The sequence below is a fragment of the Peromyscus californicus genome, unplaced genomic scaffold (genome assembly GCF_007827085.1).
Source record: "Peromyscus californicus insignis strain IS unplaced genomic scaffold, ASM782708v3 Scaffold_1__1_contigs__length_55948999, whole genome shotgun sequence".
Classification (NCBI taxonomy): Eukaryota; Metazoa; Chordata; class Mammalia; order Rodentia; family Cricetidae; genus Peromyscus; species Peromyscus californicus.
In genome coordinates, this window is record NW_026294492.1 from 18191416 (window position 1) to 18208997 (window position 17582).

General features: G+C 42.5%; 1 protein-coding gene across 6 annotated transcripts in view; it reads right to left on the reverse strand.

Moving 5' to 3' along the window:
- Itsn2 (intersectin 2) overlaps positions 1-17582 on the reverse strand; it is a 119034-nt gene that overhangs the window by 40138 nt on the left and 61314 nt on the right. For all 6 annotated transcript variants that reach the window (XR_008220143.1, XM_052745985.1, XM_052745987.1 and 3 more), the window contains 8 exons: positions 15297-15439; positions 14267-14364; positions 10454-10629; positions 9828-9972; positions 8068-8273; positions 5913-5977; positions 4312-4478; positions 83-128 (listed from right to left, as the gene is read on the reverse strand). Coding sequence is in view for 5 of the 6 variants with exons in the window: in XM_052745985.1 (XP_052601945.1) it covers positions 83-128; positions 4312-4478; positions 5913-5977; positions 8068-8273; positions 9828-9972; positions 10454-10629; positions 14267-14364; positions 15297-15439 (1046 nt within the window). In the remaining variant the exon portion in view is untranslated. The remainder of the gene's footprint in view (positions 1-82; positions 129-4311; positions 4479-5912; positions 5978-8067; positions 8274-9827; positions 9973-10453; positions 10630-14266; positions 14365-15296; positions 15440-17582) is intronic.

A 17582-nucleotide genomic window follows, 5' to 3' on the forward strand; every position in this document is an offset into this window, starting at 1 on the left:
TGAAAGAAGAAAACAGAACTGTGGATGGCAGACGATGACAGAGCAAACACTAGTCAGTTTTCCAGGTTACTGTTACACATACCAGGTTTTTTGTTTGATGTTCCAGATTTGCCGGCATTCCCAAAATTCTACAAGGAAAAAAAGATGGTTTTTTTGTTTGTTTATTTTTATCGTTTTCAGCAATCCGGGCATGACAATGCAGGTTGACTAAGAATTAAAGATTTCTAACATTCAGAATTCTTGTTTCTTTTAATGAAGACCAAAATGACAGGGAGCTTTGTATTAATCAAATAACTGAGAATCCAATACTGAGAAAGGTCTGCTAACAGGATATTTCCTAAGTCAGTACCTTATATCACACACTTAGATGACAGAAAGAGCTCATTCTACGGAATGTCCCTGACACTAAAGATGGCTGTCTGGAATATATTAGTTTGGTTTTGACTGCTGTCATGACACACCTTAACCAAACGCAACTTGGGGAGGAAGGGTTTATTTCATCTTACACTTCCAGATAAGAGCCCATCAGCATGGGAAGTCAGGGCAGAAACTTGGAGAGGCCACGGAAGGGTGCTACTTACTGGCTTGCCTCTCTAGCCTTCTCAACTTGCTCTCCTATACCAGGACAGCAGTCCAGGGGTGGCCCAACCCATAATGGCCTGCCCCCCAATCATTAATGGAGAAAATGCCTAATAAGCTTGCCTATAGGCTGATCTGACGGGTATTTTCTCAATTGAGGCTCCCTCTCTCAGATGACTGACTAGCCAGTTCATGGGCTATCCTATCCATGAATGGGGTTAGTGTTAATGCTAAGTATATAAAACATGTATATTAGGGGTATGTGAAGGCATATTATATAAGTTTTGTTCTTATTTCCTATAAGGGACCCTGACTCATCCACAGCTCTTGCTGAATAGGAGGCAGTATTTATTTATTTATTATTATATTCTCCCTAAATGATTGAATTTGATTTAAAAATAGAGAATTCCTATCATGGGTAGCAGCTATAACTTGTGTTTGACTTTACAGGATAAACTGGGGATGGAATGTAACTCAATGGTTGAGGGTTTGCCTGTGATTTGTGAGGTCCTGGGCCTACCCCTCGGTACGCAGAATAACGAAGAATCAACTGAACTGATCATATTTATTATTTTTAGGAGTTTGAGTGAAAAAGGGGGAGGGAAGGCGATTCTCTTGTCTCTTGTCTCTTGTCTACACAGCTGCAGTGAAGGCCTGAAGTCAAAGGTAACAATTGTGAGCACGCAGGTGTGACCTCTGCGCAATTACAGACACTCAGCTATTCAGTTTTATAACACTGTTAAGGAATTATGACTGTCCCTATTTTCCAAAGAATGAATCGGAGCAACTGTTCCATGTCACCTAGCCTCAAGTGGCGGAGGCAGGTTCAGCCCAGCAGTCTGGTTGTCAGTGTGTGGTTCACAGATCTCTGCAGTCCCTGGGTGCCCGCCCTTAGGAGCCCATGGAGTGAAAACAACCTTCATGGTAACACTAGAGACTCCTTTTACTGTGCTGACGGTTACAGTGGGGGCAGGGAATGCCAATGACTTAGCAGCATCAAACCATATTAATAATCTGGCACTCACAGTAAACAAAGCCAGTTTCACTTAAAAATGTCCTTGGACAGAAATCTTATTAACTTTTAATCTTTTTGGTGTTGTTTTGTTTTTTTGTTTTGATTTTTTGAGACAGGGTTTCTCTGTGTAACAGTCAGTCCTGGCTGCCTTGGAACTTGCTCTGTAGTCCAGGCTGGCCTTGAACTCACAGAGATCCACCTGCCTCTGCCTCCAGAGTGCTGGGATTAAAGGCGTGTGTGTGCCACCACTGCCTGGCTTCTTAATCTTTTAAAAAAAGGTTTATTTTATTTTATGTGGATGACCCTTTTTTTTGTTTTTTTGAGACAGGGTTTCTCTGTGTAGTTTGGGTGCCTGTCCTGGATCTCGCTAGACCAGGCTGGCCTCAAACTCAGAGATCCACCTGGCTCTGCCTCCAGAGTGCTGGGATTAAAGGTGTGCGCCACCACTGCCCAGCTGTGGATGACTGTTTTCCCGTGTGTGTGTGTGTGTGTGTGTGTGTGTGTGTACATTAAGTACAGGACGGATGTCAATGGAGGTAGAAGAGGGTGTCAGACCCGGAACTGGAGATACAGATGACTGTGAATCACCATGTGGGTGCTGGGAACCGAACTTGGGTCCTCTGCAGGAGCAGCAAGTGTTCTCTCTTACCCATTGAGCCATCTTTCCAACCCCAACTCTTAATCTTGATTATACACCTTTTTTCAGTTGAGACAGGGTCTCACACAGCCCAGGCTAGCCTTGAACTACGCAGCCAAGGAAGACCTTGAACTATTCTGCTGCTGTCTCCTAAATGCTAGGACTGCAGGCTTGTACCACTACACTCTGCCGAGTATACTTCTTTTTCATGAGTGTGACTAAACAGAAGTGTACCTGTAACGTTTCTACTATATACCAGAGATGGTTGTCTCAAGGAAAAGCATTTCTGCGATTAGATGCCTGTGTAGAATATTTCTACTTCAAAGGACAAATAAATACTCAGACTTAGGGTTTAGTAAACATCTTCTCAAAGATAAATTAAGTGAGTCTGCCAAGGAGAACAGCCCACAGGGTTTGCTGCCATGTTAGAACTCAAGCTCCCCTCCCCCACTTAATTCTTGGGATTGGGGATTGAACCTGGGTTTCACACCAGGAGGCAAGGGCTTAACCACCGAGCCAGATCCCATCCCCAATTTACCCCAGATCCCATCCCCAATTTACCGCTTAAAGCCAAACTGAAGTCACAGAACTTTTACTCTTAAATCAGATGCAGTCATTTTAGAGAGAATATAGTTCTAAAAATCCACCCTTTCGACATATGACATGACGCTGTCATCTACTAACGTGCTGGGCCTTATTCATAGCTAGACTATGCCACATGTGCTCCGACAGGCTACAGGTGACAAGTGATGGCATTTACAGATGTTACTGTCTTGATATTACATAATAAAATGTGTCAATACAGGGAATATCGACATACCTCAGTGAACCACTAGTTTCTAAATACCAGTGAATGATGTAAGTAAAGGATCTATTAACTATGCAGAACAGACTAGTGCAAAACTTTTTATATTAAAATGAAAAGAATTTTAATATAAATTAAATACTAATTTATTTTAAAACTATTATTTTATTCAAATAAATATTTAAGAAACTTATAAATTAATTTATTAATCAACACATTATTAATTAATTATTAGATTAATAAATATATTTCAATAAAAAGAAAATTTTATTATTGGTTTATTTATTAATCTTAAATATTAATAAAATTAAAAGAAATTTAAATATGAAAGTATTTTAATATGAAAGCATTCACTGATGTGACTTTACCTTGCTAGAGCTACAACTAATCTGTAACAATTTACTCTGCATCAAATTTTGATGTAGTAGGATCAGACTATCAAGAGACATCTGAAAATAGTAAAGTACTTTTTTTTAATCCTCCTTTCAGTATGAGGTTGTACGTTCTTCACAGATTTCAATCAAAAGAGGGTACCAAATGCACTGAAGCTGAGCTTGGTGATGGACACCTGTAGTATCTTCACTTGGGAGGTCTTACACACAGGAAGATCATCAGATTTGTAGCAAACATAAAGACAGCCTGAGCTATGTTAGACCCCGTGCCTACCCCAGTGATAAATCATTGAACATGTAAAACCAAACTGAATATGGAGACAGACACAGGGTCTGTCCTCATTTATGCCAACAACCATAAAAGGTTTGCAGAAATAAATTATACCCCTCTTCTTCCTGAATAGTTTTTTTTGAAAAATTGAGTTATTTTCACAAAAGTTTCCTATGTTTTCATATAGTGAATTTAATTCTTTAAACTGACTAAATATTAAACTGATTTCAGTTTTCATTTCTAAGCCTGAGGGTTTGTTTCCACAGTACAGCAGAATGGCGGTGTGGAAAGGCAGCGGGAATTCAGGATGTGGAGAGTTAGTGCTGGTGTGGACCACTGTCAGCGGGCCCTTCCTGAGCTCTGCGGACTCTAGAGCCGGGCCTTAGTATTCGTGACACGAGGCTAAGTCCTTTCGACGGCTCGTGCTCCAGTCCATGCATCCTGGGCCCCTTGTCTTCTACCTGGGGCTCCAAAGTAAGTCCTACGTGATCAGAGTTACTCTGAGGGGTTCCTTGTGAGGAAAGTAGCCGGACCCAAACCACAGCTCTCTGTACTGGCCTGAATCTTGATTGGTAACAACCGAATGCTTCTATTTCAGTGCCAAGAGCCTACCTCTTGATCTTTTGGTTTAACATAGTTGGACGGGAAGATTCCAGTTCTCTCTCCAATACTTCCTGTCCACCACTCTCCATCTTTCTGGGTCACCAGTATTTCTTCCCCTTCACTGAAGGTCAAATCTCCAGGCTCGACACTTGAGTATGGATAAAGTGCAATATATTCTGTAGGGAACAAGGAGAGGCAGATGCTCTAGAGAAGTAAAAAAGAAAATGGGCCAGTCTCTAAGACGTAGAGGTTTATGGTAAAAGACCTTGAGTCTTACAAACTGCCAACAAGGTCTTCAGGTAGAAACAGAGCCAAAGCAATCACTTAATAACTGTCCAGGTGAAGGCTAACAGACGTTACCAAGGACCTTACATTTTTTCAATTGCTGTTACTTTGTTAAAGAAAAGAGATCATTGCTGCCCAGCTGCAGGGACAGTGGGGCTGCGGCAATGGCACCGGAGCAGCAATAGTCAGTCTTTCACTTGGTTTGTTTTGTTGTGTTTGAGAGAGTCTCACTATGTAGCCAGCCTTGGCTGGCTTGGAACTCACCTGACCCTGTTTCCCTAGTGCTGAGATTAAAGGTGTGCATACTTTGTCAATTATCTGTTTGGCAACAAAGAATTATCCTAAACTACAAACAAATAGTATCTCTACAAAAAATGGAACCCAGGCTTAATGGGAGTGCTACTTGGTGCTAATGGAGTCCAAACAATCTTTTAAACACACCCTAATCTGTTCTTTCATGTTCTGTACACAGTTACGGAAACTTCAAACACTGCCACAAGGCTCCAGCTCCTAGGATAGTGCTTGGCTCCAAGCAGACGCTAAGTCCGTCTCTGTTACTGAATGACCTCAGGGACAGGTTTGCAGTTTTAGACTGTCTTTGATTCTTGTTCTTATGGTTACTACTACTTCAAAGAAGAAATCTTTTGACTTTTCTATTTCTATGTATATTTGTCACCACAGAATCTGATCTTTTATCAGAAACACACTCTGAAACCTGCCTGTTCTCACTGCCAGAGTCACTCTGCCTGGCTGATTTACTACAGTGGTTACAAGGTCTAAGACGACCACAGTCGGTAAGAGCGCCCAGGCCCCTGACTGCTCTCCTACACGGTGCTGCCGCAGTGCAGCTATGGCACAGCCTCTCAGGGCCAAGTTCCTAAGTTACCGGCTCATGTCTGACTCATTCTCTTCTTTCTGTGAGAAGCCCTTCCCCATCCTTTGTCACTGTACTGGGATGAAAGGCATGCACTATCACACCTGATTATTTTTATCTATTTGTGGGGGGGGGGGGGCAGTATCTGCAGGGGCCAGGAAGGGCACCAGAGCTGTAGTTACAGGTAGTTGTGAGTAGTCTGATATGGGTGCTGAGAACTGAACTCAGATCCATCATCCCAGCCCCTGTGCTGATTTTCTGCAGCACCGACTAAATATGCTAAGGATTTTCAGCCATGTATTTTCTGTATCTTCAATATTCATATGAAGTAAAGAAAAGCAGGGTTTCTTAATTTCAAAAACATCAAAGAACTAGAAATAGAGAAAAAGAACAACGTGTTCAAATACTAACTAAGCTACCTCCCATTTAAAGCAAACTGCCCAAAGCTTACCTTCTCCAGCTGGATAGGCTGTGGAGGTAGGTTTCTTATTTACAGCCGCATACAAAGCTTCTGGCCTAGCAAATTAAATGGAGAAATAAGACACATGCACACACACAGAGGACAGATGCTCACGAAAGGTGAGCTGAAGACTGCAACAGGGTTAGCAGCATCTGGTGTTCCCTCAACTAACCTACCATCTCTGTGCACACACTAGGGATAGTCTTAGATACAGAATCCTCCTAGACTAACAGCTGTCTAATTATAAACCACCACATTTAAAAATAACTTCAATAGAACACAGCTTTCACCTTTATATGGAACTTTTTTCTTTGTCGAATTGTTTTTTTGTTTTTCGAGACAGGGTTTCTCTGTGTAGCTTTGGAGCCTGTCCTGGAACTTGATTTGTAGATCAGACTGGCCTCGAACTCACAGAGATCTGCCTGCTTCTACCTCCCGATTGCTGGGATTAAAGGCATGTGCCACCACCTCCTTTGCCTTTATATGGAATTTAACAGACATCTGCTTACTAGTAAGTGGACAGTGTTCTGAGAAAGCACATACAGAAACTGGCTTGACTTACAGATAAACAAAGTAAATATATTAATGTTATTAATCTGATTAGTTTATTACATCTTAAAATATAATCTTTAAAAAAAAAATCTTGTGATAGGTAAATAGTAATTTCCACTATTGGAAGAACTATCATGTTCAAGATCTAGATACCTAGGGGATGCAGAGGACCCCCAGGACCTGTACTGAATTACGAAGTGGAACAGAGGGAACGCTACTCAGCCTCACAATAGGAGTGTCTTGCTTAATGCTAATGTCCCCATTAATGCAGGCTTCGCTGGTCCTTTTTCTGTGGCTTGTGTTTTGTTTGTTTTGAGACAAGGTCTTCTATGTTGCCCATGCTGGTTTTTGAACTTGAAAGATCAAGTTCATTCAAGGCAATCCTCCTGCCTCAACTTCAAAGTTGCTGAACCTATAGGCATGTTTACCCACACCCAGCTCTACCGCAGGCTTTTAAGTAACATGACTTATCTCTTAGAAAGGATCAGTAATTGAACAGAAATTTAGGGAGGAAACAGCCTCTAAAACATTTAAACTTAACCTACTTTTTGCTTAAGCTTTCTTCTCTGTAGTATGCTATAGAAATAATACAGTAATTGCTATAAAGGGCCTAGCATGAAGATGCTAGGTATGTACTGTGACCTTTACTACTTCCTCTTTCCAAAATTCCTGGCCAACCTGAGAAGCTAATTTCTACATCTGAACTAAATACTAGTAAGTGCACTTGCAGCACTCAAGAGTCTTACCGTTTGTCTAGTTTAATTCCTTTATCTAATCAGAAATCTGAAGATAAAATATGCTGGAGAACTAGTGGAATTAGGACATAAGCTTGATTCCAAGACCGGGACCCTGCCCTCTTGGACTGCTCCTTTCAGGCCCTTCCCCGTGGGTCACAAGGGACGGTTACCCACAGCTAACAGTGGTGCTCGCTCCCACGTCAGAGCCAGCTGCCAACCTGACGGCCGCACAGACTGAAGAGCTCAGTCAAGCGGGTTTTGGTTTTGTGTATCTGCAATTTCATTCATTTGTTCACTCACTCTCTCCTGTCCTCATTCATTAAGTTTCCTCATTCATTAAGTTACGATGATTCGGCAGCTACTATGTATCAGTCTCAGAGTAGGTATGAAAAAACGGACCAAAGGAGACAGAATAGCTTCATGAGCTTATGACTTCATTAGGAATACAGGTTAAAAAAAAAAAAGAAAAAAAGGCCAATAACTATGAAGACATGTGCTATGAACAACAGAGAGGTTATGTTTAAAGAGCCCTGGAGGTCCAGGCATGGCAATGCTCCAGCTTGAAAGGCCAAGACCTCAGTAAAGAATCCTTTAAATATTGAAAAATTTCAGTAAACAATGCTTCAAATAAAATTAAAAGTAATCTTTTTCTAACTGGTTTTATGGTAAAAAGAAAAAAAAAACCATGAAGAAATGGAGTATTTTGAAAACATCCCAAATTCGAAATGGTTAGAAAGAAAGATACTACAACAGATAGGAACACGTGAAGTGATGTTTTCCATGTTAGGAACCAGCCTCTGGCACTCAAACCCCCACCCCCACCCCCACCCCCCACGTAAATACACAGAGGTGCTTACTCCTCTCGCTTGACTTCACTCCCGGGAAGGATCTTGACATAGGATTTGGGGAACCATCCTCTTCCTCCGTGCACCTCCCCAAACCACCAATTTTCTTGCTGCTCCAGGACAGTAATAACGTCGTGCTTCGAGAAGTTCAAGTGGTTCTCCTTCTTTGCCGTCCAAGAACAAAGGGCCTGAGCTTTCAGGTTTTCTACAGCCTGCCCCTAGGATACAAAGCCACCAAAACTTAAAAACAGATCATGGTAATCATGATTTCTAATTCCTAGAGTATAAGAGAGAGCATATCAATGCATGAACTTAAAATGGCATCCCACACACAGCCCTGGGAGTAGCTTTCTTGAGCATCCCACCATTCAAGGACATGTCATCACAGATACTGATGAAGTGCATACTCATGGAAGTATTTTAAATCCATCAAATGACATTTAAAAAGGAGTTACTGCAATTTTTTTCTCTCCTTCAGCTTCCAATGGCTTCTAGCTGCTGTTGGTAACCCCCCTCCCCAAGGACTAGAGACCTGGTCACACTCAGCATCTCCCCTGCTCCCTTCACAGGTAAGTAAACTCTTCACTCACTCTGTACTCTGCCTTCTCACTTCCCACCAGCAGGAACGCCGAGTCCCTCTCGGCTGACTCGCCTGTTTCCACCTCCCACCTTGCCACAGCAGTAAGTGCACCTGATGCATCAAGCTTTCCCATGGGTTCCAGCGGCACGAATGCAGCCGTGGAGCTGATGCACCAGGTGCTTTACTCACTGCGCCATCAACCTGGCCTCAGTGGAATAAGTGTGAGCTTCTCTCAAAATCTTCCTGCGGTTTTCACTGCCCAACTGTCTAGTACTAAATAACTACTTTACTGAAAAACCCTAACCTCTCTAACTGCTTATCATAAAATGTATTTGTTGGTTAATATTTTAATGACTGAGACAGAGTCTTGCTTATGCAGCTCAGGCTAGCCTTAAATGCTTTATGTAGCCAAGGATGGCTTGAAAATAACAGTCCTTCTAGCTCAGCCTCCTAAGTGCTGGTGGTATACACCACCACCATGCCTGGATCAACCAGACTTCTTCACCCTTTTCTCAAGAGTTGTGTAATCTCACCACACCATACACAAGCCCATTTCTTCCAACACCTCTAACTATGTGCCTCAGTGACCTCCTCACACTGCTCTTCCACTAGAGAAACTTCTAGGTCTGGTGAAGGCTTGCTTCTGTCTGAGGGTCCAACTCAAATATTTTCCCTTCAGGAAGCATGCTCTAATTCTCACAGATTGGCTGAAATGTTCTCTCTTCTCTAAGCTCTCAGAACTTTGCAGATGTATTTATTACAACATTTCTCACACTTCACAGTTACATGTATGCATGGTTTCTTTATTAGGTTATACACTATTTAATGGCAGAGTTTTTGTTAACATATGTTTGAATTTTTAGCACATAATAAAATGCTGGCAATTATAACCATGTGCTAAGGATTTCTAAGTGAAGACTGCATTTCAGGCTTTACTGTGATGAAGTCTGCCGTCTCTTTTTAGTAATATTAATGTAGTATCCAAGTACATATACCAAAGTCTCAAGGTTCCCAGACAAGAAAAAACAATGCCCCTCCCCAGCACAATCCTTATGGGACTGAACTGTTGAGCAAATACTTAAACTGTAACTGAATGCTACAGGCTCTGCTTACATGAAGGAAAGATGGGTGCCTCTGTAGGGAATCCAAAGCAAAGTCAAGAAGACAGCACCCAGAACTACAGGTAACTTACCTGTCCATGGATGGGGGACACGGATCCAGGGGACACAGTGCGAGTAAAAGCTGACTTTTGTTGCCATGATGTGTTAACAGTAAGGTTTGAGAAAGATACATTTTGATAATCAGTCACTGATGCTGGTTGATTTGAACAAAGTGGTCTGCAAATGTAAAACTTTAAATAAGTATACATAGTTGTTTAGAACCTAATGGAGTACTGTCAGCCTACCCACATGCCTAGTATACACAGGCTTTAAACAGGTCTTGTAGACAAAATGAACTTAGGCACTAGGAGGTCATTCATTTACTAAATTTCAGTATTAAAATGGGAACAAAAGGCATTGTTGGAAGAGCCAGCCCAGATGAAAACTGTGATCAAGAATCAGGCTGAGCCGGGCGGTGGTGGCGCACGCCTTTAATCCCAGCACTCGGGAGGCAGAGGCCGGCGGATCTCTGTGAGTTCGAGGCCAGCCTGGGCTACCAAGTGAGTCCCAGGAAAGGCGCAAAGCTACACAGAGAAACCCTGTCTCGAAAAACCAAAAAAAAAAAAAAAAAAAAAAAAAGAATCAGGCTGACACAGCTATGCATTAGTAGTCACACACTGGCGAGCTAGAGGAATTCCACTGTTAGCTCACAACTCACTGGGAGGAAGTTGAGGTAGCAGAGAGAGATACTGTAGGAGGAAGTAAGGCCTTCTTAGGAGATGGAGCTTTTTCACTGGACGGCATTTTTTCTACATAGTTGCATGGAAACCAGCCAAACTTTCCCTGAAAGCTGCCATAAAGCCAACCAGGCTCTCCTACAGTCTTTTCATCAACCTATGGAAGAAAAAAAAAGTACAGTGCTTATTCTCAGATTCAGAATTAAGCCCATCTGAAATAAAAAAGGTACTTCCTGTAAATTATTACATTACTATTTCTTGACATAGACAAATTATCTTTTAAAATAATATCAAAATTAATGCATGAGGCCAGGTGTGATTGCGCACACCTTTAATCCCAACATTCAAGAGGCAGAAGCAGATGGATCTCTGTGAGTTTGAGGCCAGCCTGGTCTACATAGCAAGTTCCAGGCCAGTCAAGACTTATATAGTGAAACACAGTCTCAAAACAACAACAACAAAATAACACAAAGTTAATACATGAAAATAAGTTACAACAAAAGCAGAATTATATAGCGTTTACAATGGAAAAAAATTCTTCCCCTACTACATATATATGTATTTTTTAAAATAGAACTCACAAAGCCCTGGTTGGCCTTAAACTTGCAGCATTCTCCTGTCCTGGACTCCCATGTGCTGGGGTCACAGTTCTGAGCCACGAGGTCTAGCTGCCAGTACTATTTACAACACTGCTTCTTGGGTTTGTTTTCAGTCTTTAGACATTATCTATTGGGTTTTGGTTACAAAAAAATAAAGATTCACCTCTCTTTCACTATACTTTCTTACTCTATCTGTATTGTTATATAATTTTTATTTAAGTATAATTAACATTTATGTGACATCTATGACAATCTCTCACATCTGACTTATATACTTCCTTTCTTGTAAACTTTCAATATCACTGAACTGGAAAATCCTCTGGGTACGGTTTTCTTTTCTTTTTTAAAATTCATTTATTATGTATACAGCAGGTATGACCAGAAGAGGGCACCAGATCCCATTACAGATGGTTGTCAGCCACCATATGGTTGCTGGGAATTGAACTCAGGACCTCTGGAAGAGCAGTCAGTGCTCTTAACCTCTAAGCCATCTCTCCAGCCCCGCCCCCCCCTTTTAATGAATTGTTTTATTCGAACATTTTGAAGTCTTAGGGACAGCCAGTACCCTCCTCACCACAATGCTCTACTCTCCCTCCACCCGGGGTCCGGTTTTCTAAGTGGTAAAACCAGTTTCTTTTTTCCCTTTGGTACCGGAGCCTCCATCTCACCATGCCTCCCGCCCTTCTTCCTGGTTACTACCTTACACACAGCGGGAGCCTCCACGTTTGCTCTTGGTCTCCTTGCCTCACGCTCTGCACTGCCTGCACAGGCCCACCTGCTCCTAGAGCTTGGCCAGTGCCCTCACAGAACAGCCCTCAAGCTCTCCTCTCAGGAGGGACTTCTTTTCCAAAGGTACAATCCTACACTTTAACTCCTAGCACAAGCTCTTCAACTAGACATCCACTGGGAACACCCAACTGGAGTCTAAGATTGAGGCCCTCTGCCTGGCCCTAGGCCTATGCTCTCCAGCTTGCTATTGTTCTTTTTTTAATGGTGGAAAGAAGTGTATATTTAGAATTAGCCGGCGAGACTCAGTTCAGATGACCCCAATGTTGTTGACATATCCAGAGCACCATAATGAGGAGCCAGCTGAACACAGGCCTTCTCTCCATCAAGCCTTAGGAGGGTGTTGACTTTGGCCACATCAATGTCATAGTTTCTTCACGGTCTGTTTGATCTGGTGCTTGTTGGCCTTGACATCCACAGTGAACACAAGTGTATTGCCTTGCCTTCTTCATGGCTGACTCAGTGGTCAGGGGGAATCTGGTGATGGCACAGTGGCCAAGCTTGTTTCTCCTGGGTGCACTCTTTTGAGGATATTTCAGCTGCCTCCAGAGCGGCAGGGTCCTGGGTCCTGGAAAGTGTGTGACATGTGGATTTTCTTGTTTGTGCCGTGGATGCCTTTCAGCACGGCCTTCTTGGCTTTCAAGGCCTTCACTCTGACTTGGGCAGGGGCTTCCTTCTCGGCCTTCGGCACTGTCTTCAGTTGCTATTGTTCTTATCACTAAAGACTTAAACCCCTAAACAAAAGTCTGTGGCTCTTATCTCCACAATGCGTTGATAGCCAAACTGTTGACTTGGTCACTGAACAGTTCTTATTCTTTTATAAGGTATCCATCACCCCCATCCTCCATTAGCAAACAGCAGCCTTTTTTTGTATAACATCCATCATTATAATCTTTACTCCCAGTCAGATTGAATTAAACTGCTCCCATAGAAATTGTCAGAGTCAACATGACCACACTGTACTATTTCTGTAGACATTTCCCTGGTACTGCCATCATCAGCATCACTGTATTACTCGTATCTCTTCTAGCTGTCTGAGTCTTCATCAGCTCCAGCTAGCACGACACACTTCTTACTTCAAGCAATAAATGACTATGCCAAGCGTCTCACAGCTTTATTTTCTAAACCTTTCTACCACATGCTTTTCAGCTGACACTGTTACATTCGTCAAAGCACACAGGATCCCTTAGAATTCTAAAGTTAACATACAAAACAGTGGGTTTAAGCATGGATTGCCATGCAATGTCATCCACTACATTCTATTCATTTCCATCCCCCTGGGTTCTGTCTACTTCTACTGGTTCCTTCCTTACCTCAACAATTTTTAAAAACTGCTTCTTGAGATGTAATTAACATAAATTTCATATCAAAAGTGTTAATGTAATGTTTTGGCATATTTATATGCCTTTCAAGATAATAAGGTATCCATCACCCCCAGCTCTCCTTCCTGCCCTTCAGACCTCCTGAGAAATACTGGCCTGTTTTACATTACTATACATAGTCTGCATTTTCTATGAATAAAATTGTGCATTATTTTTGTTATTTTGTTTGCCTTCTTACATGTACATATTCCATCCACGTTGGAATATGAGTGCTATTCCTCTTTATTGGTAGTTATTTGCACATATCATAATTTGTTCATGCTTTCCTACTGATGGACATCTGAATTGTTTCAAGTGTTTAGCTATTATAAAGAAGGATGCTGTGGACATCTGTGTTCACATGGATGTGCATTTTCTAGTTTCTGAGGTAGATCCTTAAGAGTAGAATGACCAGGTCATAGTAGATGTATATTTCACTTTTTTATTTTAATAATGGCTTATTGAGTATTATTGAGTATATATCTTGATATCACTCAGAGACTAAAATCCGAGTTGGTGACTTTTAAAGCCTGTTCTTTTCCAATATGTCATATTACCTTTATCAACACGATTCTCTATGTATTTTTTTATTTATCTATCTCACATGGGTTATAATAATACAACAAAGACCATTTGTTCCAAGGAACAAATGGCCCAAATTCAGTCAAGATTGCAGAACTTAACTTTACCTCTTTTAACAGTTGCTAGAAAATAATCAGTCTCTTAAAATTCTACCGTTCAATTATTAAAACACTGCAAGTGGTGTGTCCTTCATGATGTGAACTGGTAAGACACAGTGGAAAGAACACTGGACTCAGAACCAAAAGACATACTTTCATTCTGCTCTGTTACGGCAACACTGACAGTTATAATTTGTCTCAGAGCAAGTTTTTCCTTTTTGGTAGTAATAACTACCCTGTAAGGCTCCGAGAGATGCTGCAAGGGCTAATGTTTAAAAAATATTTTTAGAAGTATGTAAAAACTAAAGAAAACAGCACAATGCATTGCAATTAGCTTACTCATGAACAGAGAAGGCTTCATTTCTTACCTGAATTATATCCCCGGAATTAAAACTCATCTCATCATGGTTCCGTGCTTCAAAGGGGTACAATGCTCTGTAATTCACCAAAGCACTGGCTGTCCCACCTGAAGAAAAGATAATCCCATCATTTGCCACTTTTGAGTAGACACATCTTTACTACGACTCAACAAAGAGCTCTTAAAATCTACACTAAAAAAACGAGCACCGAACAGTGCAATGAAAATCTGCTTGCCTTAGACTTGTTAGGGTTTAACTACCTTGACTAGGTGAGAGTCGAAATAAAGCAAAGAAGAATGTTCATCCTAAGTGAGGTAGGAGGCAGCTAAACAAAGTGATGCCTCAGAGGCTGAGACAGGCACACAGACCTAGGGGAAGGTGTGAGAGTCGGGCGGATCAAGCTGTGGACAGTGGCAGGCATCTACTCAGGGGCAAGACACGATCAGATGGGTGGAGATGACTGTGGCAGAGATGGAATGGCCACAAGAGAAGCACAAACGAGACTAGCGGGCAAACAGGAGGTGAAGGGACATCCACAGACTCACTAGTTCGTTCTAAAGGGGAAACAGAAGGACTCACAAAGGGAAAATACATCGGGCTTGACAAGTTTAAACACACTTCGTTAAAAATGTGAGCACACTGTATCACTATCAGGAATGTTGAAGCTTACTCATCTAAAAGTAGACATACTTCTGGAGGAGGACAGGAATGGACTCCGAGCTGTTTAAGGAAGTATGCCTTCTGAGAAAAGTTCAATGTAAAAAGACTTAAAATTTTACTGTTGTTTCACTCAAATACGTGGCTAAACTATACTGGTTAACTAAAGTAAATATTTAAGATTATGTCAATTCTACAAACTGTAGCAGCTATAACTTTATGTTATCAATGAAATGACCCTTTGTCCTGTTGAGGTTTCTCCTCAGTCAGTGTGCGCATGTCCGTGCACTTTCACCCACACCTGACCGACAGGCTCTGACTGCAGATGAGCGTCTGTCTGTCTGTCTGCTGTCACTGCTGTCCCGAGCACATCTACCCTTACCCTCACTTGGTTTTGCCTCAGCTTTTCGCTCCTCTTCTTGAGCTTTCTCCTGAGATTTTTCTTCCTGAAGTCGCTTTTGTTTTTCTTCTTCTTCCTTTCGAATACTTTCTCTCCACAAGTTCTCTTTTCCTTGCTTTGCTTTCCTTTAAATAAGAGAAATGAAGACTTTACATAACGTCCAAATATGTGGTATACCAAAACCGAACCAAACCAACACGCATGCTGGAAGATCTGCTTCCCACTGGCTGGAGAACTAGCAAGATGGACTAGAGGGACTGAAAAGGGGGGCTGAGGGGGGAAAGGGGGCTGAGGAAGGGGAAAGGGGGGCTGAGGGGGAAAGGGGACTGGGGGGGAAAAGGGGGGCTGAGGGGGAAAAGGGGGCTGGGGGGAAAGGGGGGCTGAGGGGGGGAAAGGGGGACTGAGGGGGAAAAGGGGGGCTGAGGGGGGGAAAGGGGGACTGAGGAGGGAAAGGGGGGCTGAGGAGGGAAAGGGGGACTGAGGGGGGAAAGGGGGGTTGAGGGGGGAAAGGGGACTGGGGGGGAAAGGGGACTGGGGGGGAAAGGGGGCTGAGGGGGGAGGGGGGCTGAGGGGGGAGGGGGGCTGAGGGGGGAAAGCAGGGCTGAGGGCTGAAGGGGAATAGCCAGAGAAACCTCCAACTAAGGTGAGCTGGGGAGTACAACTGACAGCTCTCCAGGCCTCAAAGTCCCTCCACACCCAAGACAAAGGTAGAAAGGGATCCATTCAGCAAATCGAAAACTTTTTCCTGCCTGGACTCTTCACAAGGACTCCTGTGGCCTTAGCATTATCAAGAGCAGCAGAGACTCCGGCCAGATAGATCCCTGCACCTAGCTTTCTTTCAGCGTTTTTCAAACCCTTCAGCCTCCATCCTATCACGTCACACCTCCTTTAGAAGCTCTGCACAACTTGGGTGAAATCTGGGTATTGGGATAATGAACCAGGAGCATGAGGTAAAGGCATCTTAAGAGCCTTCCACTTTTTTAATTACCCAGAATTTCCAAATTTCTTCAGCAATTAAAGCTGAAATAAGCCAAATAATAAGTCTCAAAATAAGCTATGGTTGCCATTTTGATTGACGTATAATGTTGTAGAATCCCAGAGATCTATCCGGCCACAATCTCTGCTACTCTGAAAGAGCTGAGGCTTAGGGAAGATACTAAACATAGCAGTGGCAACTCTTTCTCTGAATGAGGACATAAAAACAGATGTGAGAGAGCCAGATAATATATATTCCTTCTGATACTCCACTGTAATATGTCATAGAAACACGCCAGAAGTGGAGGGAAAATGCTGGCGTCTGAGTGTAGAGACTTTCTGAGGTGGTAATACAAAAAGTAAATCATCTTTCTAGACGCATTCTCTCCTATTCACAGCTGTGAATTAATGCCATAGACAGGAACTAGATGGGACCAAGCCAGGGATGACCTATTGACCTTGATTTGATTACCACAGCATCATAACTCCAGAAAATTCATTAAATTCTGGTAAATCTTCTTAGGCAAGCTAGTGAGTTAAAAACTAGTCCAGAGCCAGGTGATACCTCTTCTACCCTGTGAAAATCTATTACCGAAGACCACACCTAGACAAAAGGACAAGAAACCAAGCTACCGTACTAACACGAAGCTCTGGACTGCTAAGATCTACATTCCTGTGTTCTCTTTAACTTCTTCAGTTTACCACAGCAGGACAATACACAAAGATGAACTAGATGAAAATGTCTTACTAATAAGAACTGTAAGCCAGAAAGGAACTGCGAGACGACCGTTATCAAGGGCTGCATGTGTCAACAGAAAGGCCATCCAATGACTGTGTGACTACTGCACAGATCCCTTGTGGATGTTAAGTGGCACAAGGTAAGTGTCAAATGAAGAACTTCACTGTCCTATTATTCTTTTTAAAAAATGCATATATTTATGTGCTCATGCCTATATGTATACGCCTGTATGCATGTGTGCTCACACATTTATGTGCACAGGTGCTCATGCTTGTGTGTGTGTGCTCATGCTTGTGTATGTGTGCTCATGCACGTGTGTGCTCAGGTGCTCATGCCTGTATGTGTGCATGTAGGAGCCAGACGACAACTTTAGGTATCATTCTCAAAAACCCTGGCCACCTCTTTTAATCCAGTGCCTTTCACTGGCCTGGAATTCCCTCATTAGGCTAGACTGGCTGGCCAGTGAGTTGGAACTTCATGCCCTCACCATATTTTCACATGGGTTCTGGGGATCACACTTAGGTTATCATACTTGCAAGGCAAGCCCTTTACTG